The sequence below is a fragment of the Zootermopsis nevadensis genome, unplaced genomic scaffold (genome assembly GCF_977971745.1).
Source record: "Zootermopsis nevadensis isolate Lab colony 2312 unplaced genomic scaffold, Znev_1.0 Znev_ptg000032l, whole genome shotgun sequence".
Taxonomy (NCBI): domain Eukaryota; kingdom Metazoa; phylum Arthropoda; class Insecta; order Blattodea; family Termopsidae; genus Zootermopsis; species Zootermopsis nevadensis.
The window spans coordinates 469,639-494,519 of NW_028259164.1; the positions used below are offsets into that span (position 1 = coordinate 469,639).

General features: G+C 39.1%; 1 protein-coding gene across 6 annotated transcripts in view; it reads right to left on the reverse strand.

Moving 5' to 3' along the window:
* The window catches only part of Nrx-1 (Neurexin 1), a 140,080-nt gene extending 125,453 nt beyond the window's left edge, over positions 1-14,627 (reverse strand). For 2 of the 6 annotated variants that reach the window (XM_087359635.1, XM_087359632.1), the window contains exons 1-2: positions 13,453-14,625; positions 3,955-4,005 (exon numbers count right to left, since the gene is read on the reverse strand). In XM_087359635.1, the coding sequence (XP_087215761.1) occupies positions 3,955-4,005; positions 13,453-14,070 (669 nt within the window). In that variant the 5' untranslated portion in view covers positions 14,071-14,625. Of the gene's footprint in view, positions 1-3,954; positions 4,006-13,452 lie in introns of all 6 variants that reach the window. The other 4 variants (XM_087359634.1, XM_087359631.1, XM_087359636.1 and 1 more) reach the window with 3 other exon arrangements.
* Positions 14,628-24,881: the final 10,254 nt, after the last annotated feature.

Sequence of the window (24,881 nt, forward strand, 5' to 3'; positions counted from 1 at the left end):
GACGCCATTCAAAACCGAGAGAAAATTCTTTGCTAACCAAACTGCAACGTTCCTTAATCTTCGTCTATCTAAACTCGTATCAAATATACAGGCGAAGCAAACTCAAAATCATTTTTTTTTCCTCTCTTTAATCTTGGTGTGTGCACTTCCGTGTAGCTGGCCCCAAAGAACACGCACCTCAGCCAACTAATACGGGCAGTGGGGAGAAGCCATGAATTATTCCACGAGGATAAAGCAGACAATAGGAGGTCGGCGGATGCCATGGTAACCCTCAGAAACCTCTTCACGTTCTCTGCACAACCTTTCGTAAATAGTTCGAAAGGCTTTTCACTTCAGCGCGTCAGAATTGGGTAGAAATCCGTCGTGAACACCGGGTGTTTCCTAAAAAAATATACCACCAACTGACGCCAAAAGGAGTTACAGAAGTGCCGAAAAGTGGCACCAAAAACATTCCGAACAATAGCATAGTTTATTGCCCGTCAAAGTTAACGTGTATGAAACTTTCTTGTGTTGAAAAATTAAAACAATTTTTGCAGTATTATATTTACAAAAAAGCATTGAGAGTACCAAACGTACGCTTTTACGTTGGTCTGTAATAGATATCTCTGTTAAAAAACAAAGTCAACTCCTGCAAGGCCTTCTTGCAAAGAAATGACACTTTGAATTCCATGAATTTTTACAATAACGTCATTTGATTACAATAATTGGATGTCTCTCCAAGGATAGACAGAACATTACTGAGCTGTCAATTATCTACGTTCTCTCTCCGTTCTAACGTTGTTCATTTCATGGTGTTAATGTCAATTTTATAGAAACCTGCGTTTGTCACGTTCCACCAAACGAAATCTCGCTGGCAGTGTAACACGGGTAGCAATCAAGATAATTGCAATTAAATTAGTTAAAATTAAACTTGTGTAATGTCAGAAAAACAAATGCTGAATCAAATTACGACATTCTTTGAGCAAGGCAGCACACGAAATTTCTGTCCATTAATTAAGAACACTTTTAAAATACGTATGTCAACCAGCACCTAGTCGAAATCAGCTAATAATTCGTTAACATCTCTAAATATCGAAGTAAAATTACTTCATAAAACAATATCCTTCCTGAGAAACTGATAGTTCATGGGGTGGTTAAGACATTCCTGGCCTTTCATTTCTGTTTTTATTTCATTCTTCCATTTATACCTAGGTCTACCAAGTTCTCTCTCCAGATTTACAAATAAAAGCTTTCTATAGCTTTATAATGTCACCCATGTTCGGCCCATCTAATCAACCTTGAATTTATCACCCTAATAACATCCTCGTAACGATTAGACGTGATGAAGCTTTTTACTGTCAAATGCCACCGTCCACAGACTTTCTCAAAGCCAAAATTGTTTCCGTAATTCCATTTTAATTCTTGTAATGATAATATAAGCACTCACATAAATTTGCAGCAAAATACTACCGACTCGTTAGCAGTATCGATATATCGTTTTAAGTTTCTCTTCCTTCAAAACGAAAGCAAAGTTCATTTATCAAACAGGAGGTATCTTCATACTTCACTTATTCAGTGAAGATGTAAATTTTCCATACATTCAGTGTATCCAACGAATACCAAAAACATCATGAATATTCAACACCTACGATTTTTTTATCTTATGCAATCCCGCACAACAACCATTATACACTCTTACTTGAAAACAACCGCCACGGTGGTCTAGCGGTTAGAACGCTGGCCTTGTAATCCTGGGGTCTCGGGTTCGATTCCCGGCGGTGCCCGAATTTATAACTTGTGTTGGGCAAGGCCGTGGTCTAGGCAACACGGAGTTTTCCTCCGGGGGCTTCCCCGGTTTCTCCGTGGCATCCCAACAATTTCTCAATTCACACACAGAAGAAGGCAATGGCAAACCACTTCTGGATCATCTGCCAAGAACGTATATGAACAGGTCCCAGTCCGAGAAAAGAATGGAGGGATCCTGTTCATATGGACCTGTCGTCAGACAGAACACTAGATAATAATAAGATGAGGTGGTCTAGCGGTTACAACGCTGGCCTTGTAATCCTGGGGTCTCGGGTTCGATTCCCGGCGGTGCCCGAATTTATAACTTGTGTTGGGCAAGGCCGTGGTCTAGGCAACACGGAGGTTTCCTCCGGGGGCTTCCCCGGTTTCTCCGTGGCATCCCAACAATTACTCCATTCACACACAGAAGAAGGAAATGGCAAACCACTTCTGGACCATCTGGCAAGAACGTATATGAACAGGTCCCAGTCCGAGAAAAGGATGGAAGGATCCTGTTCATATGGACCTGTCGTCAGACAGAACACTAAATAATAATAATAATAATAATAATAATAATAATAATAACTGGAAAACACCAGAATTTATCTCGAACAATGAGATGTTGGAACTAGTGTATTTTTAAGTTACAAGGCCTTCATACTACAAAACGCCATTTTTCTATTATTTCCTGACATTCCATACACTCATTTCTGAATGTGACTGTACTTCATTATAATCCTTTTTCTTTTTTACAAATGTGTACACTTTCAAACCAGCAACTGGCTGTTAGTCGGTTAATGCACAGCATTCAATGTTTTTGCGCTGTATTTCTGTACCAAGGGCTTGAAAGAAGAACATCACAAGAAACTGTAATACATTGGGCGGGACTGTACAGCATAAAAAATTCGAAGGCACTGAATTAACATTCACTCTGTACAGCTGAAACCAAGAGTCATGCTAACAGTGTCGATGGGAAAGCTAAGATTATCAGCGCCACCGCATAAACCTCTCCAGAAGCGAGTATCGGTTTCCAACTTTCGTGAAAGTTCTTAGAGAGATTTCGTCCACACTTGCACCCAGCTGCATGAATTGCAGTCAAACAGCAATGAAAGGTGATGGCTGTACTTTACGGAGGAATGAGTCTTCATAATACTTGGCCTCTAGTGAAAATGAGGTTCATAAGGCATACATTACGTACAATTATGTCTCAAAATAGCCATGTTTACAGACTCCACACAGACTAATTCATGGAGCAGACCTCATCTTGAGATGCTACTAGTCCCTCATATGATTAAGAAATCCCTTTGTGAGATCTGAGGTTTTCACGATGACAAAAAAGACATCTGCATTATCGGATGTAGGACCGTATTGCCTGATGATGGCAGAAGTAATATCGCCTGAAACATCGGTCAACATCTGCCAGACTGCAACATCCCAGAAGTCAGTGATCTTCAAGAAATTCCTTGTCCTCGTCTCTACAAATCGTCCAGTTCTTATCTAGCAAGACTCTTAACTCCCATGATCATTACTGTGAAGCTCAACTATGCTTATAACTAACTAACTAACCAGATGGCTTACCGAACCCGAAGGTTCATCACCGAATTAACCAAAGCCCTCCACCGGACCCTGTCCTGGGCCAACAAAATCCAGTTTCCTTCAACTCCTATCTCTCATAGATCCCGCCTGAGATTATCCTCCCATCTACGTCTAGGTCTCCCCAGCGGTCTCTTCCCTTCAGGTTTCCCAACCAGTACCCGGCGCACACCTCTTGTCCCATCCATGCGCGCTACATGTCCCGCCCATCTCACTCTTCTCGACTTAATCACCCTCACAATACTGGGGGAGGAGCACAGATTTTTAAGCTCGTCATTGTGCAGTTTTCTCCACGCCCCATCGTCTTCCCTCTTAGGCCCAAATATCCTCCTCAACACCCGATTCTCAAACACCTGCAATCTGTGTTCCTCCCTCTGAGTGAGAGACCATGTTTCGCACCCATACAAAACAACAGGCAAGATTATTGTTTTGTATACTTTAATTTTCAGGTTCTTAGAAATCAGACGGGAAGACAAAATATTTTGGACTGAGAAGTAGCAAGCATTTCCAGCTATGCTTATAATGAAGAAAATAAATGAATCAAAGAATTGTTTACTAAGGAACAAAAAGGGAATTCTCGAAGCCGTCAGAACTTACCCTAGCCGTCCTCTTGCGGTCCGTCGCTCCAAAACAATGGAAACCGCCACACTGTAACAAAAATAATTCCGTCAACGCTGACAAAATAAAATGAACTGGCAGCAACTACGTAGCAATATACTGAGTGCAGAAACGGTTTAAGCGTCAAATGATTTCCCCATATAACCCACACTATCTAAAAATGTATAAGGGTAAATTATAAGGACAGGAAGTCTTCTTCTGTAGCAGCAAATACTTACGAATCTGACAGTACATAATAAAACTTGGTACCGGAATAAACATCTAGACTAAGTTCTCTGATTTAAATTAAAATTCATTATTATATTCATGTGTACTGCTTGATGTTTTAAAATTCTAAACTACAACTTAATATATTTATTGTGTAAAGACGAGTATGTAATTTTATATTAATATTATTATTAAATGTTATATGTTTTCCAATTGGAACAAATACACCAATATATTTTCACATCAGCCAACGGACTAATCTATCACCCCAAATTGGATTTACTACAGCATTATTTATAGGACTGGATCGTATATTTGGTATTGAAATAAATGACACTACTTTTTTCCTCCGTGACGCTGACGATTTAGTCGACTGTGGTATTTTTAGTTGTGGCACTGTACTGTCCTGTAAGTTAGGCACTTACTAATGTTCGTTCGAAGTGTAAAGAAATGCAGTTGGCAACAATCAATATATTCATATATATATATATATATATATATATATATATATATAATCACTGATAATTTGGATGTAAACGAAAACGCCGATATTTTATTCTTTATAAGTTTCGTTGCCTGTTGTGGTTTGTCTCCTTATGAACTCCACAGAAACGCTGACGAGTGCTTACAACACTATTTTCACTTTAAGGATATTTTTATTAGTTCACGATATAAAAAAATGCAATAAATACAGATGATTTACTATCCAAAATTACTAAGACCTAAAGCTTCTGCGCTATTTTAATATTATATTACAAAATTAAAGAAATAAACAACTCAATTACTTTAAAAAACAGAAACTGTACGCCATGCAATATGCTTTGCACTACAAGCTCACAAATTCCCCAATAAAACATAATTTACAAACATGCTAACTATTTTACCTGAAAGATAAACATGCCAGTTTCAGAAAGAATGTTGCGTTTTTTATGAGTTGTCCTATAATACTGAGGGCGTGTATTTTGTACGTGTAGGATATTCAACCACCACGTTTGCTGCCAGCACATTTTTTCGTCGGTAGGTTGACGGAATTTTTCTATACAGCAAGCGTGAACCAATATTACGAGGCTTCACAACGCTGTTAGTTAGGATACACAATAATACATTAAAATATAAGAATATTAATTACTGCCTTGAAGAATAACCATTGACAGACTGCAATCACACAACGTTACACTGAGAAACAAGTTTTAGAATCTGAAATACGAAATTTAAATACAAATATTACTTCTCTTAACGCGTAACAGAAAGTTACTTTATGTTTTAGTTCTTAATTTTTAATTTTTGATTTAAACAATAGCAGGCCCTTTCGTATATATTAAAATTTTTAACAAGTAATAAGCATATTTTAATAATACTACAATAACTTCTATAATATATGCAGTAAAGAAGTTAGCGAAACTTAATGCAGATCGACTCAGTGGCTACTTGAAATTATTACATATAAATATAATATGATGGTGACTACATCGGATAGAAATATGTTGAGATTTTAAACAAATTATAAGCGTGCAGATGGTAACATATTTAGCAATGATGAAATACACAAAGAAGCGTTGTAACAGGAGATAGTATAGAAGGGATTTTACTTCAATGTGTGCTTCTAAAACATATCAGGACACGATTACATCATCTCCTGATTTTTCGAATCAATATAAACACTATTTTTGAAGGCTAACTATAAACATTAACAAGGCGCACACGTTCACAAAATAAATATGGCACCAGAACAAATTCGTAACAAAACGAACATCAGAAAAGGAATAAATATAAGTTTTAATTAATTCTAAACAAAGTATTCGACCATTCTCGGTTGCTGGCCATTCTGCGGACTTTAATGACCTTAAATTAGAAACTTTTTTCAAAGCCAATTATTTTAAAGATATGGAAGTTACTCTGTGATCCATGCTTTAGATTTTATGTAGTAAATTAAATATTCCGTCTGAAAATGTCGGAAACATTGGAAAACCACTTCCACTACTGGTATCTCCACTAATTTAATGTCTACTTCGTTCTGATCAAATATAAATATTCTATCGGATTTAAAATTATGAAATCAACACTTCGTATTTGTGAAGCAGAGAACCGCCATATTGCTGTCTCAATGCTCAATTTCTGCCCTTCCTTCTATCCATCCATCCATCCCTAAAACCTATTTTCTGCGTTTTACAAGGTCAGCAGATTTATTTATTGCATGTTTGCCTAAACTTTGGAATTAAGTGTCTGAATAAGCGACCACTTTTATAAGTTGTTTTTTACTCAGCCTCTGAAAAGATAAATACACTTACGTAAATGGCCTGAAGAATAATTATATTCTCCTTTGAAGGTTAAAGTATACAATTTTATGTGCCAGAATGATTATAAAGTAAATTGATCTGTTTACTTCAAATACTTCAGCGGCTTACCCTCTTGTACCTGTTCCATTCTACACGACGTTATCTGTTGAATGTATAATGTGGGTAAATCGATATATGTTTTCGTGGAATAACGTATAAAAGTTTGAAATGCAGTCCACTGCCAACATTCAATGGCTAGGAAGTTTTAAATAAATGCAAATTACTGACATATACGGACATATATCTACCCGCATTAATGTCGGGTTATTATTATTATTAAGTGTTCTGTCTTACTACAGGTCCATTGCTCTGCCCAAAAAGAGCTCTCCAGTTGTCCCTATTCTCGGCTTCTCGCTTTAATTCCTGGAACGTCATCTTCTTTCCTTGTTTAAGGTCGTCGGTTAGCTGTATCAATCTTCTTCCCAGTCCTCGCTTTCCTTCAACCTGGCCTTCGATGATATCACTCAGTATTCCATTCCTTCTCATAATATGTCCCAGCCAGTTGTTAGCTTTCCTTCGTGTAATCGCCTGCAGAATGTTTCTTTGCTCGTTGACTCTCCTCACTACTTCTTCGTTGGTCACTCGATCCGTCCACCTGGTCTTCTCTATTCTTCTCCAACACCACATTTCAAAACTCTCCAGGTATTTCTGTTCCTTCTTCCTGAGTGTCCAAGTCTCCAAGTCGGGTAGCGAATAAAATTGTCTTTGTAAATGCACCTTCGCTTTCAACATGCTTCGATTCAGTCTGTATTTAACCATTGGGGTACCGGCAGTGTTAACTGCAGCGAAACTCGACAAATGACGACATTTAATTGTTTAAAACCTAGTGGCACTCATCTTTCTCACCTTGTACTTTTTTATGCTCTGTGTATACAACAATTATTTCGTAGGATTTGAAGTTCTCACGGCGGTGAGTCTGAAGATGGCTGTCTTCTGGATTGTTGCGCCGTGTAGTCTGGTAGAAGTTTACCGATGTTTCAGAGGTCCCTGCTGCCGCTCGGTTTACTCATCGCCCTGATGATAGAGGCAGCAAGGACCTCTGAAACATCGGTAAACTTCTACCAGACTACACGGCGCAACAACCCAGAAGACAGCCCGCGGTACTGTTACGAAGAGACTGGAAAAACAATTTATTTTTATTAATTTTCTTACTCGAAAGCTTACGATACGTCTGATCATCTAACATGTAAACTTATCGTTTGATATCGAGCGAACATAAAATCTCGAAAGTCAAGAATACTTCTCATTACATTATTATCTACAGCAATTCGTTTGAAAATATTCGTTGGGCTTTTATCCATTATTTCTATATGAATATATAATTTTAAAACCATTTTTAATATTATCCCCATATATGCTAAAGTCTTCCAAGTGACTTTCTTCTTTCAGGCTTTCTGACTAAAATTATGCATAAATTTCTCGTCTTTGTCATGTTTACTACGCATCTCCCACAATTCTTTCCTCTTATATTTAATTACACTAATATTATAAATTCAACAGATACATAAAAACATATATCAGTTCTCCTGTATATGCAGCACCAAAATCCAATTTCATTATTTGCATTACACGTGACTACCTGCAGCCTTCAACAAATCGTATATGTGCCACTTGTAGCAACATTCAGTCCCCCGGCACACGACATTGTTCCCCTCTGTTCGCCGTTGTACAGCCCAATCCATAAACCCAGGGCAGACATATGAGTTAAGAGGATTAAACTGCAATTTTTCACGAGAATCACTATCGATTCAGCTGACACACTGGATTAAGTCGCCCTTGCCTGTCTACGTCACTAGCTGTAATGTAGTTGCCAATAAATGTTCATAAAGGTCGCCGTAACTGTGGCAACTTTAGAGCAGACCACTACGATAACGAAACACAAAGCTTAAAATGTCTTCTGGCATTAGGATTCATTTGTCTCAGCCAAAGGCACAACAAACCGGAAGAAATACTACACGCAGTTTACAAAATATGTCGACACCCCAAACGAATATGGCCCAAGAAATATAATTTGAAATCAACAACAGGTGTCATGATATACATGAAGAGGCAGATATTTGATTCGCGTGTCCAGTCTGAAATATTAATTTGTAAAATGGCGGGAGTATTGGTTACTTCACAGGGGCAACTAATCGCCAATAGAAATATTAAATTGTTAGTATGAACATGTCAAAGCTGATGAGAATATTGGTAAAACATGTAACGCGAATAGGGGTATAAGAAACACAAATTTCTAGACAGTTAACCTACAGAAGAGAGACCAATCAGCGGGCACAGTCGTAGATTCAAATATAATATTCGAACGCATTTTAAATAAATTATAAGAAATCGATAATGAACCAACTGACTCAGATGAAGCTAGTAATCCTTGTGCTCACGGAAATGAACCCTGGTTTCCTAAAATGCGTTGATATATTGAGTATCTATCAGGTCCTCAAAAAGGCTTCGGTTCCATGAAATTATTTTATTAACTCCCTTGTACTTTGAGCCCTGTAATGTAAAGTTCACACTCCCCAGCGCTACAGTCGGTAGCTAAACATGGACGGACAAACGAAGCGCGGATTGCGTCAGCGTCACCTTTATATAGACAAAAGTATCCCGAGGTGTCGGACCAAGGCGTGCGGAGATGTGAGGGTTCGTCTCTCTTTGTGCCCGTGCGCAAAGCAACTTTTTACCCTCGTCGGATTCAGCGTGACTTCGCAGCTGAGTGACAGCAACAGCATTGCTGATCGAGAGGCTACCAGTCGGCATAATGCGGCTAGTCCATGTACGACGTTAACGCACCGACTGACAGGGCATAATTAAGCTCCCATTACAAGTCTGTCCCAAACGCTGTTTCACGGTCCTGTAACTGCGTACCAATGCGACTAAACCGAAAAAAATACACTTCTATGACAGAATAATCTATCAGAATGGAATATTATAAGCTTTAAACCAGAATCCTAGACTCACTCAACGAAGCAGATTACTTATCTCGAAGCTAGTCTTATTTATTTAGTGTTCTGTCTGACGACAGGTCCATATGAACAGGATCCTTCCATCCTTTTCTCGGACTGGGACCTGTTCATATACGTTCTTGGCAGATGATCCAGAAGTGGTTTGCCATTGCCTTCTTCTGTGTGTGAATGGAGTAATTGTTGGGATTCCACGGAGGAAAACTCCGTGTTGCCTAGACCACGGCCTTGCCCAACACAAGTTATAAATTCTGGCACCGCCGGGAATCGAACGCGAGACCCGAGGATTACAAGGCCAGCGTTCTAACCACTAGACCACCTCATCTTATTATTATTTAGTGTTCTGTCTGACGACAGGTCCATATGAACAGGATCCCTCCATCCTTTTCTCGGACTTGGCAGATGATCCAGAAGTGGTTTGCCATTGCCTTCTTCTGTGTGTGAATGGAGTAATTGTTGGGATGCCACGGAGAAACCGGGGAAGAAGCCCCCGGAGGAAAACTCCGTGTTGCCTAGACCACGGCCTTGCCCAACACAAGTTATACATTCGGGCACCGCCGGGAATCGAACCCGGGACCCCAGGATTACAAGACCAGCGTTTTAACCGCTAGACCACCGTGGCTCTCGAAGCTAGTAACCACTTAATTAGATGATAATATCCTTCAACTAGACGTCCCTCGATTTTAATGAAACCCGAATGTTCATTAGCGTGTTCACAAAACTCCAACAGATCTCCCTGCTCCGAGTCAGATAATTTCAGTCCAAATCCTCACACGCTATGGTTTTAAAATAAAATTTAATATTATTATACCACCTATGCCTCCATTTTCGAAGTGGTCTCTTATCTTCAGGGTTCATAATCAAAACTTTGTATGCAATTCTCATTTCTCACATCAGTTTTCAGGATCTCACGGCGGTCAAGATGTGGTCTTGTACGCTGTGAACCCGCGTAGCCTCGTAGGTGTCTACGACGTTTCGGAACAAACGTATCGCCTACGTCTTCAGGCGGGTTCTATGCCGTGTGGTTACAAGCGTTACGAAGCAGACTATGGCTTCTATTTTCGGAGCAAAATCGATACATACGTAAACGCACCCTTGCTTTAATTAATGTAACTTGTACGCAAAACCCACTTCAATACGAGAAACTTTCAGTCGTCGTTCCAACATGAGCTGTTTGGAACGATCTGAGACCTTGTGAAAATGCTCCACGAAATGAAATAGAAATAAGCCATGACGCTATAAATTCCTGTAATGTAACACTAGATCTATGATAACCAGTGCATGTTTTATATATCAAAAACATATTTCAAGGTGAAGGTCAGTGCAGGTTTGACTTACGTTGTATATAGAATGTGATCGATATATAACCATGTTACAGCACTCTGTCCATCAAGTGTCTGATACTGCATAATGGGCGATACACCATTCTCGTTAAAGCAATGAATACTGCAGAGTCAATGATTTTACTTAAACAAAGCCCGTTATAACTGATGTTAATATTCTACAATATCACTGAACCTCGTGGTTGAGTTGTCAATCCTGCTTCGTATTCGGGAGGTCATTGGTTCAAATCTCGACGCGGAGACCGGGTACACTGACTAAGGTTTTTCGTGATTTTCCTCATACCTCCAGCACCTTAAATCAAGCCATGGCCGTTTCCTTCGTCAATTTTCATTATTATCATCTCATTTGACGCTGAAAATTTGAAGTTAAATAAACTCTATACTACCGAGGCGGGGTGTTGGCCATTTTTATGTTAGTATTTGCAAAATTTCTATTCCATCCCGGAAATTATTACAAACTCTGCTGTTATCTTAACAAAAGGGTAACCATCAAAATTATTTATTTACTTATTCCAAATATTGATGTAGTATCCAGAGACTAAGAAGTCAAACTGGTAACACGCGAAACAGAAAGTGTTTATCTGTCACGAATGTCAATCGAGCGAAAAAAACAACTGAACTTATGGCCGCACTGATTTTAACAACGTACCAGCTTCAATAATTCAACACTGACATTGGTTTCGTCGTCTTGTGCGTCAAGGAATGGTTGTATAAAATGGAAACACACTGAAACCTTTTGAGCACCCTTCATTCATTATATTATTAAAAATAGGACATCGCTTTCCTTCGTTCCTTTCATGAACGTTGTATGGAAAATACGACCCCTTGTTAGCGGGGAAATTTAGGAAGAATTTCTCGACAATGTGGATCTTAGCTGTGCTCTTAATAAACAGCTCTTCCCAAGTAACTCTGTAATAATCTATTTCAGTCCTTCACATTTTATTTCTAAAGATCCGTGCTTTAATATTATTCCCTAATTAATATTATCATATTTATGCCCGTTTTCCGATTAAAATGTTTTATGGATTATTCATCTCTCATCTGCTGTATTCCTCGTTCATCACGTTTTCCTTTATTTGATTGTCCTAATAAATGCACATGAAATAAATTATAAAAAGTATCCGCATTTTATATAACATTTCACTTTAATTTTCATGAATTTCTGAACCTACAAAGTACTCAAAATTTTTGGAAAGCCTGTCTCCACTTCAGGGTTATTTAATTATAGTTGCATTCTTGGAGAGGGCGAGTTGCTATTTCCCATCTCAATGCTAAAATTGTGGTTACGTTCCCGAATTACCGAAAAACAACAACAAAATTATAAATCAGTTTTATTACGTAAAACATAAATTAATAATTAGTAGGTTAAACCACAACATTTAAAAAAACTCTCATAAGACGCACAAGGCGTACTAACTCGTGTAGTTTTCCCTTTTCTCACTAACTAACTGACTGACTAACAGACCGTCCTTTATTTCGTTATCACGTGTTTGTTCATGTTCGGAATGTTTCGGGTGAGTGAGTTCGCGTTCGGATGACGAGCCAAAGTGAAGGGATAGCACTTCGTTGAGCGAAATTTCGTAACGCGAACATTCCTGAAGCGAATACTGACTATTTTATTATAATCTGACGTAAAGAGAATATTACACTGACATTTTATACAGCGAGTTATATAACCCTATTTTCATTACTGACTCCGAAGATCAAGACTTCATTTTCTCTGCTGGGCTGTCGCTGTGTTACAGCCTGAAGATGTTATCGGCAGTCACTGTCAGCAGACATCGGCCAGGGTGAATGAAAGTACACAGCAAAACCTGGGACCTGAATGCTGAACATGTATTGATCGGACTGGACCGCGGGCGTGCTGTTCCGAAGAACATCTTCCTCTGCTGTCATCATAACTCGTTCCTTTCTTATACATAAATGCGATATTCAAACAAAAATACACTCAGTGATCTTTGAGGTTATCAGGGCGGCTTGTTTGAAGACGGCTGTCTTCTGTGATGTTGCATCTTGTAGTAAGGTAGAAGCTTATCGACGTTTCAGAGTTGCTTACGCCCTACATATTTGAACAAAACACTTATATAACTGTAATACCATACCTGAAAAAAATAAACCTAAAGTTGTATCACAGTTTCTATTAAACGAATTATCCCATCCCGTTTAAAAACAAACTCATATGGAGTAGGGAAGAGATAAAATGTCTCGAAACATTAACACTCGTGTGCTGTTATACGACGTGGTCGGGATTCGGGTCTCACGGCGATGAAAATGTTGATTTTTATCTTCTGGGTTGTAACACCGCTGGACCTCAGACTGAGAGATGGAGACGGGTTGTTTTCCGAAACTTTGGTATTTACCTACAGTCCACACGGCGTCACAAACGAGAAAACCGACATCAAATCTTGGGTTACTGAAGGACGCTGTCTGTAGCTCAGACGCATAGATTCGGATAATACCAATAAAATAATACACGCGCTATAATCAGAACACTGCATCCAGTGTTCTACGTCACGGAAATTTCTGATTACAAAATACTGTAACAACAACAATAATAATACAAGGGACGTATTTTCTTGTCGGTTACACAATTACACATAGTACGGTACTTGCTAAATGATGGGGAAAAAAATTTACCTTGAATTCCGTCATCTTCATCTCTTGACGCCGAGGAATACCGCCTTCCTCATCCGAGTACACAAGATTTCGGATCGCTCCACCGAAACGTGGCTCAAAGATGACACTAGGGAGGGCTAGTAGAGTCAGTTTTGTGTTGTACCACGACGGCATACCGCCAACGTACACGTCCGAGTTCGAAGCCAGGCTACCGAAGTGAAATTCCTTGCCGCGCGACGACCCGCTCTGTGTGACGCCGTCAACTGTCAGTGACGTCCTCTCCACGTGTCTCTGCACCTGAACTTTGTGCCAGTGACCGTCATTGAGGTCGCGACCAACGGTTAGGATCTGGGCACCGCCACCGAGATTGTACCTCAATCTCAGAGCCCCCTCAACAAGCTTGATCTCAAAGAAATCGTAAGTCCCCCCATCATCCGTGTACAGAAGTAACCCATTCGGCTGTTCGGTCTTAAACTCGAACTCCAAAGATCCATTGAGACCCGCGTTCCATTTCCGGAACTGTGCATAAGATGTCTGTGAACCCTCGAGCACAAATCCCGATCCAACTGCAATTGTCACGCAGAAGAAGGCCACTGTTAGAAGCCAGAGATGCATATTCCGGAATCTCACGACCGCCATGTAGATTTTGACGAGAAGAACGAAGATAAAGAAAGAGTAGAATCAAGAAGAATAGAATGAAAGACAGAACACTTAGATGGCACCGGTTTACTGTTAAGTGCAGAGTAGCCGAAACGTCTGTGAAAGTGAGCAGACGATGATAGAATGAAGTAGGACACTACACAGCGACTATCACCCACCATTTGGTCGTCTCCAAAAGATGCGCAAACATTTGCACACTCTTGTAACCACTTCGCTGACACCTGCACTCCCCACAGCAAAGTTACGTCATACGCGGTACCAAAACGTTTCAAATTTAAACATTCCGATAATTATCAACGAAAATGTCTGTTCATTTCAACAGTTTATTTATTTTGTTGAAACGAACGAATTAAACTCGTTTAAGTTATTTACTGAATAACGATCCGGAATTTATCACATTCCCATTCAACACTTTGTAAACACAATTCAACACTGAAGATTGCGGTGTGTCTCTAGATGATGGAAGCTAGGCAACCCGTGTTCACAGACTGCGTTCCCTTGTATATTGTACACCATATTTCCCCCCGAACTGAACAAGCACTATACGTGTTTCACAGCCCTCGACGATACTTCAGCGGACCCCGCGCCAAGGCATGCGCAGTTGACGACGGGTCGAACAACTGCCAACGTAACGCCGTCAAATACCCTAGAATATCGCCATGGAAATAGTTTTTGCAGAAGTAAGTTGGCTAGTGTTCCCAGGGTGGTTGCAGGGTGCCCTGTGCTATCGGAAGCGGGCGAGAAAGAGATGGTAATGAGGAGACACGACAGAACAAGCCAACTTTACTCTCATTTGTCGCTAAAATTATATGCATCATCACTTCTGTTACTTGGAGCAAAGAACAAACGTGAGACTTAAGTTCTAACTAAATTTTGGGTTCCAGAAACTGGGATATATTATTACCTGACCGATGATTGGCTTCTAAAAAAAAAGCTCTGAATGAGTTAGATACATAAATTATGCAATTTTTTAACATCCTGTCACTTTCCAAACCTCTGCGTGCACCTAAAAGAACGGAAATTGAAAGGTTTAGACACGCCCTATTCTGAAGTAGGTACATATACCCGTTTTCCAAATACGTTCTTTTCGATTTTGCGTCATTGTTTGGAGTTTATTTACTGCAGATATAAAACCCAAACAAAAATTAAACTTGTGTCTCCTGTGGATACTTGATAAATTTAGGGCAGTAACTGGATAAAGTCTACGTATTATTCCACCACGATAGGCAAAGAATCCCTCAATATTCTGTTTTCGAAATATTCTGTACACATTCAGTTAACACACATATTTAGCCAAGAATGTAAGAAAGAAATTATTCTATTACCAAATAGACGAGAATGGAACCATTCATATTGTATTACAATATTTCAATACTTCCAACAATCACGCTACCAAACATGTAATATTGATTCATGAATTCCTATAGTCTATTTCTAGCACTTAAATATTTTGTAAATAGAGAATTGTTGTAAAATAAAACATGTTTTGCATCCAACCTTAGTTTCATCGACAGTTTCTTCTATAAAAATTAAGAGTAGAACAGTTTTGTTGAGGTTTAATTTAAACAATTTAACTGTGAGAACCTTTGAAATATTTTCAAGAAATTATCACAGATTCATTAGTGGCCATGTCACACTCATTGCCTACTGAAGGGTGCATAGAAATCAGGCGACTTTTTGGGGGACCATAACATAGGTGGGGAAAATCACACCCATTTACTGTGTCTAATTTCATGCTTAAGATATATAAATTTCATTACTGTATTTTCTTAAAAGCGCACACAAACCTGAATGTCTCTCAGACATGACATGCAATTGAAACTTAAAATGTATTAAAACTGCGACATTTGGGACAGCACGTCGCGTGGAACTTGAGAGGTGAGATTAGTAATATAAAACATCGAATAGGGCGGTCGTCGATTTTGAAATATCTGCCTTAGTACTTAAGAAATTGTATAACGTGACTTATCATTTATCAATAAACTTCTGTAGTAAAGTTATTTTCCCAAAACTAATTTAAAAAGAAACAATTAACAATGATTACTTGTATTATTAAATGTGGTGTTGGAGAAGAATAGAGAAGATCAGGTGGACGGATCGAGTGACCAACGAAGAAGTATTGAGGAGAGTCAACGAGCAAAGAAGCATTCTGCAGGCGATTACACGAAGGAAAGCTAACAACTGGCTGGGACATATTATGAGAAGAAATGGGTTACTGAGTGATATCATCGAAGGCCAGGTTGAAGGAAAGAGAGGACTAGGAAGAAGACTGATACAGCTAACCGACGACCTTAAACAAGGAAAGAAGATGACGTTCCAGGAATTAAAGCGAGAAGCCGAGAATAGGGACAACTGGAGAGCTCTTTTTGGGCAGAGCAATGGACCTGTCGTATGACAGAACACTTAATAATAAAATAATATTATTAAATGTCAATCCTTCAAAACGCATTGAAAAATATACGTATTCCTACGTCGGTGAACATTCAGAATGAGATCTGGTTGGCAACACCGTATAGTCATCGTAACACACCTATTTAAATAATCAAAAACTCATTATTTTTGTGGGTCTCGTATTATTTTCACTGCAAACAGAGATAATTTCATTAAACAGCGTTAACGAGATGATCTTTGTAATGGTGAAGTGACGTGTTTTCTTTGCGGTACGGACTGTATTCGTAAATATTATTTAGACGAGTTTCGGCTTGGAATGGTTACACACTAGTGTGTTTCCAGGCTCTCGTGACCTGCCGTGCGCATGTAAATTGTTATTATTGGTCGAATTTTCGTGAATTACTGCTGAAACCTTTCAGCTATCTCATGCAAATTTTTCTGACACAACAAAGAAACGTGATATCCATTACACTTTGTTAAATAAGCAACTTCTGCTGTATTCATTCCCTTTTCCAGCTGTAAGTTACCCGGCATCGGCGCCTCTCTGGCTCGCACAGACAACTCCACAGGGAATTAATGAGGACGAGTCCATTTTCTTGGGTAGTACGGAGCGATGCTAGAGTACGGCGGGAAGTGGCGAAGCCAGGCGAATCGATCGCCCGGAGGAGAAGGCTGCGCGGAACGGTTAGCATGGAGCTGTTTGGACCATCGGAGGTGGTAGACGATGCAAGGTAAAGAAACGTGTAAAGACAGAATGGAAATACTTCCACTGCAGAAAAGAGAATGGGAACTAACATAATAAACCCGGACTGGGTCAACTCTGAAGGAGCAAATCATTGGGAAAAACGAAAGACCGAGCCCAGTGAAAAGACTTTAAAAAAAATGAAAGAGTCATCCGTGGAATTTGCAAAGAAGATGGATAAAAATGTACAGAAAGATGAGATGCAAAATCCGAACAGAAATTAAAAGTGTTCAAACGCGTAAAAATCATATACACTATGGGAGAGATAGAAGGTGACAGGAATTCTTTTTACCAACTTGGGCTGTTTTTCTGATCGCATACGAGTAAATGTCGCAGTTTTCAGGCACAGATTAAATTAAATTGCACAGAGGTCTATAAAGTCAGGCACCAACGCGTAAGGCAAGAAACAAAAACCAGGGTAAATTTGCGATAATAACTTCAGACGATCGCCTGAATCCAAGTCCTTATTCATAAAATAATGATGTTCACCTTTTCATATTATTCCATTATTTTCTTCACTCTGCAAGAGGTGCTTAAGTAAGTACAAATTACGCTTGAATTACATCATAATTAGTTAGAGTCGCAGACATATATCTCTGCAGTTAAAACACCTTCATCAAATAAACTAAGGATCCACTAATTATAAACTCAGATTGGTATTCCGACCAGTTGTTATTTATCCTTGGCTCTACAACCCCGTTTGTGGGTTTTCGCGCTCTCCTTTTCGGAGGTTTTTTGGTCTTTTGAAGTGTGCATTTGTGAGTAGTGACTGACCAACCCACTGACTCATTCTGACCAGTACTACTCCACAATTTGACCTCCAGGATTGTAGAAATACAGAATCACGGATTCAATCGAAAATCCTAAGACCTTCCAGGTGCAGGTCACAAGTGACTGAATTCTTAGATGTTATGTACAGGAGCCTCGGCTTCAGAGCGTTAAAAGTTCTGAAATTATTTTGTTCCCTAGATTCCCAATATTACTTCCTCTCTCTTATTTATAAATATTCTCATTTGAAGCCGATTCTCACATATTCTTTCCACGGACCATGAAATAAAGTTTCACAGATTCCATGGAAAATATTCCTTCTTGAGACGATGGCAGTCAATCAACCATTCAACAAATTCTACATATTTTATGGAAAACAAACGTTCATTATTGTGTCCACAAGATCTTGAAATTTTATTCTGAGCCAGATTAATCCAGTCATCAAATTCACACGCTATTTATTTAAAATCCGAATTAATATTATCTTGACATCTGAGCCTAGTTCTCCTTTCTGGCTTTTCAACAAACAGACCAAGTTTTATAACCTCCCTCCCCAAAAAAATAACACTAAATTTATTACAAGGCACAAGTGAAATGTAGATTTCGGTACCTTTCTTATTTCTCATCTCTGTCTGCATTTAAGGTGGATGTTTCAGTTCTTGATATTTCACAGCCTTCTAGTACAGGAATGTTAGTCCTTGACCCGCGGCAGGTAGCCACTAGATGCAGTTCACATCAAAGGCGACGCTGTAATGTAGCAAACACTCATACTACGACACTGCTGCTAGCAGGACGGCACTTCAATTACATTTCCCTAGGGTCAAGGGAGAACCCCATAACTGACCACAAGGATTCAGGCTAAGTTCTGTGAGCCAGTGGGCATGAATACATTCCCCTATTCTTACGAGCTCTTCACAGTTTTCTTTTATAGCATGCAGCAAATATAAATTCATTAGTGCTGGAATTTACAGACACATATTCGATGATGCCGGCTGGCACACTGATTCACTATGAATGTAGGCCGCACCCCCTAGCGGCAGAAGCTCGTACTACATCCGGTTCGCCCTCTGTTGACACAGTCTGGAAACTTTCCGATCGCACCTCGTATAAAGATCTCATACCATTATTACTCGTCAGGTACGTTCGGCGACTGATTTCGTAAAGCAAAGATTCTACGATTTTACAGGTGTCCCCCAAAAATGTATACACACAAGCAATGAATAAAATAAAGACATTTCAATAAACTAAACCATTTCATACGTGAGAGTACTCAACAGATCCTCTGCGTCATTCCATCGGGTGGAATAACTGTTCTGAAGACAGGCCCCGACATCACAATAGTCTTATTAATACCGTATGTCCGCATCTCCATACAGATTTCGAAAAGTGGGAAAAATGGATTTTTTTAATGTGTTTACATCTTTTTGTGACATCCTGTATACCTACTTCTAGTCCAAACATGCTTTCATACAAGAACTGAGAAGAACAAAATTGTAAATGTTTTTTATCATAAGTGAATGTATTTAATCTCTGACCTCAAATAATTCGCTGACTGTGTTTGAGAATATTTGGAACCTGTGGGAAAGGTCGCTCAACTGGTGATTTTTCCACCTTTCATGAAGGAAAAGGACAACTTGGAGGATTTAGACACAAATGGGAGAATACCATTAAAATGATATTAGAAACATAGGGAGAGAGGATGTGGACTGGATTCATTTGACTCAGAATGCGGGCCTGTAGTGGGTTACTTTGAACATGGCAATATTCCTTCGGGTTCCATAAGAGAAGGGGAATTTCTATGTTAGAATTTTGAGTCCTTGCACTAAGGAGAAGGAAGATAACAGGATTTGGGGCACTCATCGTCGCATAGCCCGGAAACAGCCAACAGGAGAACCGATGTGAAGTTGCACATTGAAGCCAGACGTGACTAATTATAGAACACACATCACAAATACAGCGGATTCTTCTAGAATGTTTATTACTAACAATATTAATGTCGTTACTAGAAAAACAAATAACGCGGCTTACTTGCTGGTATCAAAATAATCGGAAGATCTTTGAGATGCATTTATTTTTTCGTTTGATGCCAATATCAGAATATTTACACGATGAAACACAGGCTATTACAGAAGTGTGGTGTTGGGTTTCTGGCTTGTGACATCGTTTGGGGTTCTGTTTAGAACCTTCAGGTGGATGCCTCTGTTACAGTGACAGTGACATAGTCATAGTCCGAGCCATTGTAACCAAGCAACGTACAGAGACATACGAGACAAAACAGAAACGCATAGCAATTTCGAAGACAGCTAGATGTGTGCTATCGATTACATTTCATAAAGCAAACGTCGAGGTGACCTCTGTTCGGTTATAAAATATCTGACGTACAGTCAGGTAAATAAATATTCACGCACTCTTACACAGAAAATAATTTAATAATGCTCATTTATCAGCATCATTATTTTTTCGTATTTGGGAGATTCCTAGTTGAAATTTAGGCCCGAAAACAGACTATTCTGAGGGTTTTTGAAGTACTTAAAATTATAAAGCGGCCGCTTCCTTTCACATCCTTTCCAACTCATCAGTCATCCTAGCATTAAACACTATACAGTCTGAACAAGCGACGACGTTTTCAAAGAATCTTCATTAAGAAATTAACACTTCCTCTTACATTCTGTACCACAAATTGTCACAATGAATAACAGTCATTTAATTACGTAATTAATTAAGCAATTAAGCAAAAATCCCTGTGAATTAAGTATATGGGTTTAAAATATATCATGTATTCATTTACCGACGTTTCAGAAACGTCTGTATACTCCTACCAGACTACACGGCGCAACAACCCAGAAGACAGACATTTACAATGGTTACGTTGGATTGGTACAGCTGGAATATGATTTATTCTTGAAAAGGGAAAAGATATTTTCTCTCTATTACTCGATCCATTCTATTTGTGGTCAACAAATAGGTCCCTTTGTTAGTACTCGCACGTGAAAAGAATAATCGCAAAGCAATATTATGACCTATTGATTCTACACCGTCTGGTTCTCGCACTTTGAACTGTAGAATGCTCTTTCGTTCTGTGAGACTTCACTCAAATAAGTAAATAACAAGGAGACTGTATCGGGAGTTCATAACGAACCAACATGTAATACAGTCCAGCACAAATAAATGCACCAACATGTAGTACAGTGCAGCACAAATATATGCACCAACATGTAGTACAGTCCAGTACAAATAAATGCAAAAAACATGTAGTACAGTCCAGTACAAATAAATGCAAAAAACATGTAGTACAGTCCAGTACAAATAAATGCACCAACATGTAGTACAGTCCAGCACAAATAAATGCACCAACATGTAGTACAGTCCAGTACAAATAAATGCAAAAAACATGTAGTACAGTCCAGTACAAATAAATGCAAAAAACATGTAGTACAGTCCAGTACAAATAAATGCACTAACATGTAGTACAGTCCAGCACAAATAAATGCACCAACATGTAGTACAGTCCAGTACAAATAAATGCAAAAAACATGTAGTACAGTCCAGTACAAATAAAGGCGATTGTGTACACGACTCTGAAGAAGGAACAGGAGTCCTGACTTCTACGTACTGACGTTATTTTCACAATTGAAGACATTAGTTCTCCATATACACACTTCTAATAACAAACTGTATTAGCCTTGATTAAACAAAAATATAGCGAACTATAATTTTATCTGTTGTATTACGTAGCTGTGGAGGTATGTCTCTCGTCCTGAGTGAAAACTATAAGATAACGGTATTTAAAAAAGTGTGAAGAGAAAATTCCGACGCAGGTGGGTGTAACGAATTGGATATCGTAGAAACACTACATAATGAAAAACTTCATAAATGTTATTCTTCATCAGAGATTACAGGGTGACATAATCAGGTAGAATCAGAAGGGGGCAGTATACATGCCGGGAAAGATGCATTGTGGCATAACTAGGAAAATATGGTAGCATAATATTGACACTAATATAAAAATAGGATATTAGGTCTGGGATACATTCACCTGGCTCCAAACAGGATCCAGTGGCCAGGTCTTATAGTTACGTTAATAAACACTCAGGTTCCACAAAATCTAGTTATCATCATCACGTAAAATACTGCTGGCCTAACCACTAAATAGTCTACTCTGTATGTAGAGCTATAAAGAACGGATATCTATCGAATGGCATCTAACACATTAATTTTATTGTAAATGTAAATTATATATACATGGCAAAGTAATTTAAGTAACTGGTTACCTAGAATATGATTCACCCTGCACACAGAGTAGCGTGGCAATAAGACTGTGGGCCGATAAACACACACAGGCTTTCAGCTTTTGAGGTTGGGTGTTTAGCCGAAGATTCAATTCCCTGAACTACAATTTCTGTTCCCACGCAACACAACAAATTACAGCCCTTTTGTTACTAAAGGCGAGGAAGCAGGCTATGCTATGCTACATAAATCCATTGAAACCGCGCAAACAAAAGTCTTTGAACTGAAAAGAAATTGCTTTATACTCGAAAGCTACAAAAAAATTAATCAAAGGTAAATGAAACAAAAGAAATTGTTTTTAAATCAACATAGAAATATGTTATTATGCCACAAGTAAGATTTAATGTACTTCTAACACTATTATGTTACAAAAAATAAGGTGACATAAGATTACTTAACTCGTTTCACACTCGTAATGTCGGTACACTTCGACCAGACTACACAGCGCAACAACGCAGGAGACAGAAATCTTCATAGCGTAGATAACGTAGAAAGAATCGCCCTGATGACGGAGGCAGTATGACCTCCGAAACGTTGTTAAACATCGACCAGACTACACAGCGCAACAACCCAGAAGACAGAAATCTTCATAGCGTAGATAACGTAGAAAGAATCGCCCTGATGACGGAGGCAGTATGACCTCTGAAACGTTGGTTAACATCGACCAGACTACACAGCGCAACAACCCAGAAGACAGAAATCTTCATAGCGTAGATAACGTAGAAAGAATCGCCCTGATGACGGAGGCAGTATGACCTCAGAAACGTTGGTAAACATCGACCAGACTACACAGCGCAACAACCCAGAAGACAGAAATCTTCATAGCGTAGATAACGTAGAAAGAATCGCCCTGATGACGGAGGCAGTATGACCTCCGAAACGTTGTTAAACATCGACCAGACTACACAGCGCAACAACCCAGAAGACGGAAATCTTCATAGCGTAGATAACGTAGAAAGAATCGCCCTGATGACGGAGGCAGTATGACCTCTGAAACGTTGGTTAACATCGACCAGACTACACAGCGCAACAACCCAGAAGACAGAAATCTTCATAGCGTAGATAACGTAGAAAGAATCGCCCTGATGACGGAGGCAGTATGACCTCCGAAACGTTGTTAAACATCGACCAGACTACACAGCGCAACAACCCAGAAGACGGAAATCTTCATAGCGTAGATAACGTAGAAAGAATCGCCCTGATGACGGAGGCAGTATGACCTCAGAAACGTTGTTAAACATCGACCAGACTACACAGCGCAACAACCCAGAAGACGGAAATCTTCATAGCGTAGATAACGTAGAAAGAATCGCCCTGATGACGGAGGCAGTATGACCTCCGAAACGTTGTTAAACATCGACCAGACTACACAGCGCAACAACCCAGAAGACGGAAATCTTCATAGCGTAGATAACGTAGAAAGAATCGCCCTGATGACGGAGGCAGTATGACCTCAGAAACGTTGGTAAACATCGACCAGACTACACAGCGCAACAACCCACAAATCATCTTCAAATCTTACCTGCTTATATACCTTCTTGGTTCTAAAACCAATGACAATTACAGAACTTGAAAAGCGAAAGACCAGTTGAACAACTATCAGCTTCTCATTAATCCTCCACCATGAAATTGAAATATAAATCGATATTTTATAAAAATTTCACGGCCTTTAATACAAAAGGTCGCAAACAAAAGACTGCAGGGTAAAAAGAACTGTTCTTACTTGAAGCTGATGTTGAAATTTCTTTTGTCAGTTAATTCAACTGGAAGATATTACAAAGTTCATGATGTGGAAGATAATAACTGCAAGATATATAAAGCATTTTATTTTTAGAGAATCGATATTTGACGACACAAAAACAAATTTTGCCGCAACGTTCCTTTGTTTCAGAAATCACTGTCGAACACCGCCATCTCCGTCTCTCGCATCATTCACCAACAGCTGTAATTATTCCGTGAACAGCACGCTTACTGACGTCTCCCCAGAAAACTTACACTTATTTATTTGGTCTATAAATAAAGTGAGATTTATAGTTTTATCCTACAATCTGTTAACACATCAATTTAGAATCATCAAACAAGACTCCCGTCTAATATGTCTCGTGCTGATAAAAGCAGCAATAATAATTACAATTAGGAATTGATAATCCTCGTAATTATCGCATTTGCTGACCTGGAATAATTGATGTTATCCGCTTTCCGGCGAGATGTTCCAAAGCTGAGCATTTCCTCACATAACCTGTCTCTCTCTCTCGCAGTGTGCAATAACTCTAGAACAGAACTTCAAGTCAGGGGAAATCTGTCTGTCGCGACAACTTCGAACGTCCATGATCTATCACTGAAACCGATTCACACAGCAAACATATCCGATATATTGGGGGGGGGGGGGGAGTACTTTATAACTTGCTCCATTAAGCAGAATCTTTCTTGAGAAACTGATAATACACTTACAAAAAAATTCTTGCCATTTATGTAACCCGAAGATTCATTAGCGTGGTAAAAAATGGAAGTCAACTGTCCGTATTCTGATGGAGATAAATCCAGTCACAATACCACCCTATCTCCTTTAAGATTAATTTAATATTATCCTCCAGTACATACA